This window comes from Vicugna pacos, chromosome 13, assembly GCF_048564905.1.
Source record: "Vicugna pacos chromosome 13, VicPac4, whole genome shotgun sequence".
Taxonomy (NCBI): Eukaryota; Metazoa; Chordata; class Mammalia; order Artiodactyla; family Camelidae; genus Vicugna; species Vicugna pacos.
The window spans coordinates 49,555,678-49,564,237 of record NC_132999.1 but is presented as its reverse complement, the minus strand read 5'-3'; the positions used below and the strand labels follow the sequence as shown (position 1 = coordinate 49,564,237).

General features: G+C 44.9%; 1 protein-coding gene and 1 non-coding gene across 5 annotated transcripts; one reads left to right on the top strand and one right to left on the bottom strand.

Moving 5' to 3' along the window:
* The first annotated feature begins 223 nt into the window (after window positions 1-223).
* On the top strand, window positions 224-296 carry TRNAS-AGA (transfer RNA serine (anticodon AGA)). Its single transcript has one exon. It is a non-coding gene; the product is annotated as a tRNA-Ser (tRNA).
* Window positions 297-1,937: 1,641 nt separating this feature from the next.
* STMN1 (stathmin 1) lies at window positions 1,938-7,954 on the bottom strand. Of its 4 annotated transcripts, none has more exons than XM_072975073.1 (5): window positions 7,818-7,954; window positions 5,708-5,780; window positions 5,033-5,205; window positions 2,891-3,082; window positions 1,938-2,453 (listed from the first exon to the last, which is right to left on the bottom strand). In XM_072975073.1, the coding sequence occupies exons 2-5, from the start codon at window positions 5,718-5,720 to the stop codon at window positions 2,382-2,384; spliced, it is 450 nt and encodes a 149-aa protein (XP_072831174.1). In that variant the 5' UTR covers window positions 5,721-5,780; window positions 7,818-7,954; the 3' UTR covers window positions 1,938-2,381. The 4 variants fall into 4 exon arrangements, with proteins under 4 accessions (XP_072831174.1, XP_006196861.1, XP_072831175.1 ...); XM_006196799.4 differs by lacking the exon at window positions 7,818-7,954 and adding an exon at window positions 7,439-7,556; XM_072975074.1 differs by lacking the exon at window positions 7,818-7,954 and adding an exon at window positions 6,916-7,118.
* Window positions 7,955-8,560: the final 606 nt, after the last annotated feature.

Genomic DNA, 8,560 nt, shown 5'->3' with positions numbered 1-8,560 from the left:
AGAGAATGGAGTGTGCACCATGGTGACAGCCCCCAGACTGCAGTCAAGGCACTCTGGCCTTACAAGACTAACCTACGACAGAAGTGCTGCCCAGAGTAGCTGGCCTGGCTCCTACCTAAGACAGGATTGAGTGCCCAGGCCCTGGAAAGCACACAGACACTCCCTGGATGCTCCTGGGCACCCACCACTCCTCCTTCCCTCCAAAATTATATGCAAAGGAGTGGGAGGGTATAGCTCAGTGGTAGAGCACATGCTTAGAATGCACAGGGTCCTGGGTTCAATACCCAGTACCTCCATTAAAAATAAAAACAAAACAAAAGTTGTATGTAAAGAATCAGAGTGGAAATTATTTAACCTAGCTCAACCTCATTTTATCCTGGAGAAAACTGAGGTTCAGCACTAGTACTCCTCCAAAGGCCAGAGGTGAAGTAGAAAGCCAGGGCTTCTGACTTTGTGGCTAAGTGGCATCCCCTTTGGTTCCCTGTGACAATGGCTGTCACAAGGTAGATCAGGACCACTTTTGGGTATGAAGTCAGGGCCACCATGGGGTTGGCGGTAACTAACTGGAGGATTCCTCCTCATGCCCATCTTGACCTTCTTCTTGCTTTATGCTGAGCTCTGTTCCCTTCCCTACATGTCCCATTAAAACAAAAACTTACTGCCACTCAAGGACATCTAGTATCATTACTCCAAGTTTCTATCTTCAGGCGATATCTATATCCCAGCTGCTCAGAACTGGTGTTTCAAAGATTCCCATAGGCACCATCTCACCCATGCAAACCTATGATCCTGCCACGAGCCACAGACCAAGCATGGACAATGCTGAAATCCTGCACACAATCCTCACCTGGGCGTTTGTTTAGATACTACCATCACTACACTGATCTACACTTGATCTTGTTCGTTTGCCCTAATGGCCACAACTCTAAATTCAGCCTTTTCAGAACCCCTACAATCGATCATCTTGAACAGTCAATTCAACGCACACAAAAGCTGCCCAGTATACACTTAGCTTACTCACTAGCCTCTGGTTGAAAATAGTTGTCATTATTTATACATAGTGCTAAGTGCATATTAAATACAGTTCTAAGTGTGTGCTCTCTACACACACACACTCATTTAATCCTAACATAGGAGGAAGGTTGAGATAAACTATTGTTTTGCTCATAAGTTTGGTAAATCCCAAATCAAGAGCTGCATTAGCAGTCATCCTACAAACTCCTTCACTGCAGGCGAGTGGCTTCCAAGAGCCTTTCCACAAATGTCTGAGAAGCAAATAATCATATGTAATTAAGGCTATTTCCCAAATAGCCTAGGAAAGCTGCCAAAGGCTTTCCCGGAATTGAGACGCAATCCTGTGACAACTGTGAATCCTGTAGCCTCTGGATATAAGAAGAATCAACTGCTAACCTAACCACCTGAGTCATGCCGCTCTGGAAAACGAGGTTCCCTTTATCAGTTCACAGGAGTTGTGATAGTGGCACAGAAAGCTTTACTAATCTTCTGATGCTTAAGTCACAGCTCCTGTGACAGGAATGCACCCCCACCCCCAGCTGTAACATAAAGCAAATAAATCATCAAATAGCTCTAACTAGGATCTTAAGATTTCTCTAAACTGTTCTTTAGAAACACTATTTGCCCCTTTAATCTGACTTTTTAACAGGGACACAGAAACAAAAAATGCTTGTTTGCAAATAAACATCTGAAAAACTATCGTAACAGCTGATCTGGGCCCAGGCATCACAACAAAGTGACGATTGTGGAAGAAGACAATGCAAACAACTCTGGAGCAAGAAACTCCAGGGCAGAGAACTCACAGTGATGTGTGTGCTGGGTATTTCCACCAACCTAAAGGCCCCATCTGGAACAAATATAAACCAGGAGGGCCTCTATCACTTGACAATTTATAACCTGAATAGAAAGAAGTCACTGCCACCAACAGCACTGTGCAGTTTTATTAACCATTCAAGTACAGTAGCATCTGGTAAGATCGGGACAGTATTGGGATTGAAAAGTGAACAGATATTCAGCATCTAACAGTTTGAAAGAAGCCACTACATACTCTTTTCACAAACATGTTTTCACAGAGCCAATACAGTACTAGCCATTAACCCAGTACACTGAGTGTACTGAAGTGGGAAAGATGCAACAAGAAAAATAGCTACATTAGAAAGACTTCAACACTTTAGAAAAAGAGTAAAACACTTTTAGTTTCTCCCCTTTAGCCCCTAAAACAACATCTTACGTCTGGGTCTACCTATACAGTCCTACATCAGCATCTAGAGTATTTGTCAGGAGGGCGAAAATAAAATGACACTGGCCAGTACAGTCTTTGGATATTTAGGAAGGGGATGGGGAGAAAAGTCAGTTCCAAGAACAAATTAGTCAGCTTCAGTCTCATCAGCAGGATCTTTGGATTCTTTGTTCTTCCGCACTTCCTCAATGTGCTTGTCCTGTAAAGAAATAACACATATCAGAAGGAAAAAAGCCTGCCACGTCATGCCCCCAAGCTCAACTCAGCATCAGTTCAAACATCACAGAATGTAATAGTGCACTATTATTACATATATAATTATATACCATGGGAATCACATAATTAGAGTTCTAAGACATCATCTTCGAACTTCCTGGATCACTCATGGAACCTAATGACTGAGCCTCCTTCTGCCCTTCCAATGAATGTGCAATTGTGCTGAATATTCCATCTTATTTTAAAAGAAGATGCCTCTGATTTAAAAGATATTCCATCTTATTTTAAAAGAAGAGGCCCCAAAATTGATGACAAAGACACCAAAGCACATGTGATCGAGGCCAAGAGTTCATTCAAGCCACCTCATTGGTACATCAAACTTCAAGCTCTTAACCCCCTCAGAGCCAGGAAGAGACCAACCTTCTCTCGCAAACGCTCCAGCTTGGCAGCCATCTGCGCCTCACGGTTCTCTTTGTTGGCTTCCATCTTGTGGGTCAGCTTCTCTTCCGCCATTTTACTGAAGTTGTTGTTTTCCTCGATTGCTTTCTGAAGCACTTCCTTCTCATGCTCTCGCTTCTCAGCAAGCTGCTTCAAGACCTCAGCTTCATGGGACTGGAAGAAAGTTTAACAGGCTAGGTTCTCTGAAGTGTTATTTGGTATTAGTTAAAATCACAAAAGAAATTAATTGAGAGGATTGAAGACAGAAAATTCGATCTCTTTAAATAATACCGAAGTCAGGACATGAATTATTAACATCAAAATATTGTGAAAATCATATTCTTTTTCTAGTGTTTGTATTTACTTTGGAAAACTGCCCATGTTTGTTCAGATATTCTTCCCAATTAGTCCTTAAGAAAATCCTTGTAAGATTTACTGCTTAATGGTATCAAGATGACTTGAATGATATGCACTAAGGAATGAACTTTATTGTAAAGAATTTTCCTTTTTTAACTTCAAAGGAAACAAAGAAAATCAGCAACATAAAAAAATATAACCATATTGATAAAAAGAAAATACATGGAAATGATAAAAAAAAATTTAAGACTAAGCCTCCAGATTACTATTTAAGCCAGGGGATTTGTTTCAAGGAAAAGCTTATTGGCTTTCCTCTGTGGAAGCTTGCATTAACTTCCAGACCACCGGAACTGTTACCACGGTGTGCCTCCTTCAACAGACTCAGAATAGCCTGTTACCAAACAGATTTCAATGTGTCTGGAAGCATCAACTTGTAGGAAAACTTCAGAGCATCTGCCACTGATTCTGTTAATTCTCTTCTGCAAAATCCCAGTGATCCCAAGAGTTTCACTATATTTATCCAGTTACTATGTGAAGCACAGACTAATGACTACAGGGCCAGGGCTGATTCCTAAAAAACATCTATGTCCAGCTTTTGGCTAAATATCTTCCATGAACTCAAACCACATCACCTCCATCAAATTCCATCAACTCAGACTAAATAGAAGAGTAAGTAGGAGATGAGACTCCATTGCAAACAGTCACTTTTCTTGGGGAAGTAATTCACAGTGTTGACAATAGGTCAGCGCACATACATGAAACATGTGGCACTGAAAGGGGCATGGCACGAGCTACCACAGCTTAAAAGGGGTCCCAAATGTGTACACATGTGGTTCAATGTGCCAGATTTCAAAGCACTGTGTTGGTCACAGGCAGGTTACTACTTCACCTTTTTGTGTCTTCATTTCCCTAATTTTAAAAGTAAACCTACTCAACCCAATTAGGGCTGTTGAAAGGGGGACTAAATGAGAATTTAAGTTCTTAACGAATAGAATAACACTGAATAGAGAGAAATACACCAAAACGTTAACAACATTTATTTCTGCAAAGTAGGATGATGAATATTTTAAATTTCCTTATAAAACTTCTGTGGTTCTCAATTTTTCTATAATTAGTATATTAATATTTGTTGACTTTTCTGATTCATTCTTTCCAAAGATGGCTACTTTATAATAGAACTGCTTAGACAGGGGAAGAGCCACCACAATACCAGTATGCCAGCCAAGTAACACAATCACATTACTAACATTTTAAAATGTTTTTATTGTACAGCTCTCAAAAAACAAAACCAAAAAAAACCCCACACAGACACAAACTGAAACCAAATAAAACAAAAAACCCTCAAACTTAAAGAGACAAAAGAAAAATCATCCACCAACAAATCTGTTTTTCAATGAGAAAGAATGAGAAGCATGAACTTTGGTTTTAGGCAGACCTGGGCTTAAATTCTGGCTCCAATACTCACTAGTTATATGACTTGGGAAAATGACTTGACATTCCCCAAACCATTTTCTAATCTAGTGTCTCAGACAACACCTACCCTTCTAGGGTCACTGTAGAAAAGGAGAACAATACAAGTAAAGGAGATGGTACATAAGAGATCAATAAATGATGGCTGGTATTTTCTTCCCACCATTGGCATATGTAATTTTCACACAGTTATAGTCACCATCTAGCTACAATTCTGTTTTCCTCTTGTTACAGAAATAGAACAGATTTGCCACATTACATAAATAAATATCCTATTCTCTGTGGATTGATGTTTACCTTGCGTCTTTCTTCTGCAGCTTCTAGTTTCTTCTGAATTTCCTCCAGGGAAAGGTCCTTCTTCTTTGGAGGGGAAAGGGGAAATTCTGGGACGGATTCTTTTGATCGAGGGCTAAGAATCAGCTCAAAAGCCTGGCCTGAGGCACGCTTCTCCAGTTCCTTCACCTGGATATCTGGATTTCATCATATTTATAATACATTCAGAAAAATGGAGTTTTCTATTGTAATAAACTGTTCTATCGTTTTCTAAAAATCAAATCAATTTAATGAATAGAACTAGGGCTGCTGAAGCAGCTGTGTTTATAGGCAAGAAATTATTATCTAAATACTTTCTCCCAGAAAAACAAAGCTCAACATTTTTGGATTAATAAACACTATTCTGAGACATCAGTACTTGACAATCATGTTCATGAACAAAAGAAAGACTTGTGCAAAACTCCACATTTTGCTTTAAGACCAAGCCAAATCATCTAATAATGAAACAATTCATTATGAGCTCTCAGTACATTCAAGTGATAATAATTTTTTCCTTAATTATTTTCTGATTTACAAAATAAATTTTTTTTTGTAAAAACAAAACACAAGTGCCAGGTTAAAGACTTAAGACTTTAGCCATCTCCTATTCTAAAATTAGAAGCCCATCACAATTTCAGCTTTTTCAAATAGATTACCTACCAGAAGAAGCCATGGTGAACAGAAGACAAGAGACTGGCAGTGTATTCTACACAATCCACTGGCAAGGAAAACCCTGAAAATGATTTTCAAAAGCATGCAATCAATTTCTTTGCATTTCTGTATGTCATTGATCCAAAGGGACCTCAAATCACATATGTATAAATCAATGTCAGAAAAATCACTACCGCGGAATTAAATAAGGCATCATCCACCAGAAAATTATAAAAATCTATAAAATACTCAAACACTGGGAAATGTGAATTGAATAGAATGTTGGTTGCAAAAGACCGCGTTAACTAAGCTTCCCGTTAAAAAAAATACTTTAGATTTTAAAAATCAGACGGGGTTTAAATCACAAGATTAATTTTTCCCCCTGAAATAAACTCTAATAAATTTTCCCCCTGGTGAGAAGATATTCCAGATTCAACTCAACAGTGAGATCGGAGCCATCTTAACACTGCCTACAACTCATTGTGCAAACGAAACATCCACCCCTGCTTTGTCTGTCTGCCATGGTGGAAAACAAAACGCCCAAGCTTATATTAACCAATAATGTCGAACATCCTATTGTTCCTGAGGTTTAACCTCCTTGTCCAACACCGCGTAATATTAATTAGTTTCATGAATCTCTAGGTTTCAGGTTATAGTATTTGCTGCCTTGTGTTAATTTTTTTCATAAAAATTCCACCTCTCTTAATTTTTTAAACGTCATTATTCTTGTAGACCCCCCGCTAGTACCAACAACGTAGGCACACAGGTTCTCAAAAGCTAGAAATTAAACTCCGAAGCAGTGAAACGTTCTAACACCGGCGGAGCATTAGACTCAGCACTGGACCCAGAATAGGCGTGGCCCTGGTCCAGGCGAGGAAAAGCGGCAGGCCGCCCCCGGCCAATCAGAGCACGCCCTACACTCCGGCCCCTGGCCCCGCCCCCTTCCTCCCCGCGCCTTTTCGAATCTCCCCCAACTCACAACACCCCGGAGCCCGCGCGCGTGGGAAGGGGAGGGATAGGCGGGGCTAACGGTCCTATCCGGGTAACTCCGCCCTTCCCGGGCTTGCCCGCGCGGACGCCCCCCCAACTCCCGCCAAAAACACCCTGAGGCGGCCCCCACCCCTACCGCAGCTCAGCAGGTGGGGCAGTCCTGGGAAAGAGGCCACGGGGAAGCCCCACCGTCGGCTCGCCATCTCTTTCCTTCGCTCCCAACCAACCTGCCGACACCCAAGCAGTCCACGCCCCACGCCGCGAGGACTGGAGAGCTCTCGTGGGGGTATCAGCCTCTCGGGCGCAACCACACAGTCGCTGGACGAGGACGCGGCCCTGGCCACCAGCAGTCTGGCCCAAAGGCTGCTGCCCCAATGGGGGCGCCGCCCCGCCCCTTCAGACAATGGGGACCCCAGAGGAGCCCCGCCTGCAGGAGGAGAATGGGGGCAAACAAGGGCCTACGCCCCCTATTGTCTCCTCGACAGCACCCCGGGGCGAACGCCCGGGGCTCGCGCAGCTGACCGCGCCCCTTCCCACACAACGGCCGCGCCCCCAGGGAGCGGGAACAAAGCCGAGGCTCCGCCCGAGCCACACACAAAGCGGAAAGACCCCCGCCCGCCAGCCCCTCTGTGGCCCGAGGCCCCGCCCGCCGCCCTCCAACCGGGGGCCGCTGCCAATGCCCCTCCGGCCGGCCGCGTCCCTCTCGCAGCCCCAACCTGCCACCTCCTCGTCCTAGAGCCCCTCACCCACCTGCTCGGTCCGAGCCGCCTGGCCACACTCTGAGCACCAACAGACCCGGGAGCGCACAAAAGCGCCAAACAGCGGCACGTGACCTCCCCGCAGGGCTCGGCATTGGCTGAGAGCGGCGGCACGTGCCGGCCCCTCCCCACACACAGCCCGAATGGGCCCCGCCCCTGGGGACCCCGGAGCAGCTCGGGAAGTGTAGTTCAGGCTGGCGGGACAAGAGGACAATGCGAGGGGTGAGGGACCCTTGGGTGTGTCCCCAGGTGTGAGCCGGGGGCCGGGGCGGTCGTCTGGTAGCGGAAGACGGCGATGCGGTGACCCCTGCCTGACTCTGAACCACTTCTCCCATCCTTAGAGAAAAGGGCGGGGAGGGGTCCCTTCCTACCTCTCAGACGGTGACCGTCTGGACTCCGCCTTAGTTGAGCCGCTTGCCCTGCATCGCCCCGAGGGCAGCACTCGAACGGCGCAGTGCCGCCACTCAAGACGCCCAAGCCTTGGGACAGGACATACCACTCTATACCCCTGCCAGACCCCCTGTACCCGTCTCCCTACCTCGACACCAGCCTGACACCTGTACTGTGACATCATCATAATCCCTAACCCACTCAGCCCTAACAGAGCACGGGCGTGGCCCTTAACTCACTGTGTGCGTTCTCGCTACTATATTAGGGTCCCTGAGATGGTGACCAGGGACCTGTTGGGGGAAAGCAAGAGGCTCTGGAATTTGATCTTTTAATAACAAAGTCACTTGGCTTAAAAGCAGACTCCATCTGTTCTGCCAAGTCTTTTGCCGGATGATAGGCAAGGAAGAGCAATAGCAGTTCTAGGCTATACAGACTGCAGTTAAGTGTTGCTTTTGTTCTTGAAGCACGTGCTCCCGGATTAGTGCTGGGTCCTTTTAAAGAATCAAAACAAAAGAAGCCATAGAGTCAAGGTTCCCCCTGCCCTGGATAGATCAGAAGCACAAAGGAAATTGGTCCAACTCTAGCTATCTTAGAATGACTGGCTTCCTTCTTACCAGGAAAAGGCCAGAGGAAAAATAAATGAAACTGGTTCTGAAGCTTCTCCCATCCCTCCCACCCCACCTCCACCAAGACCGTGTCCTGGGTGGTGGTCATTACACCAAGG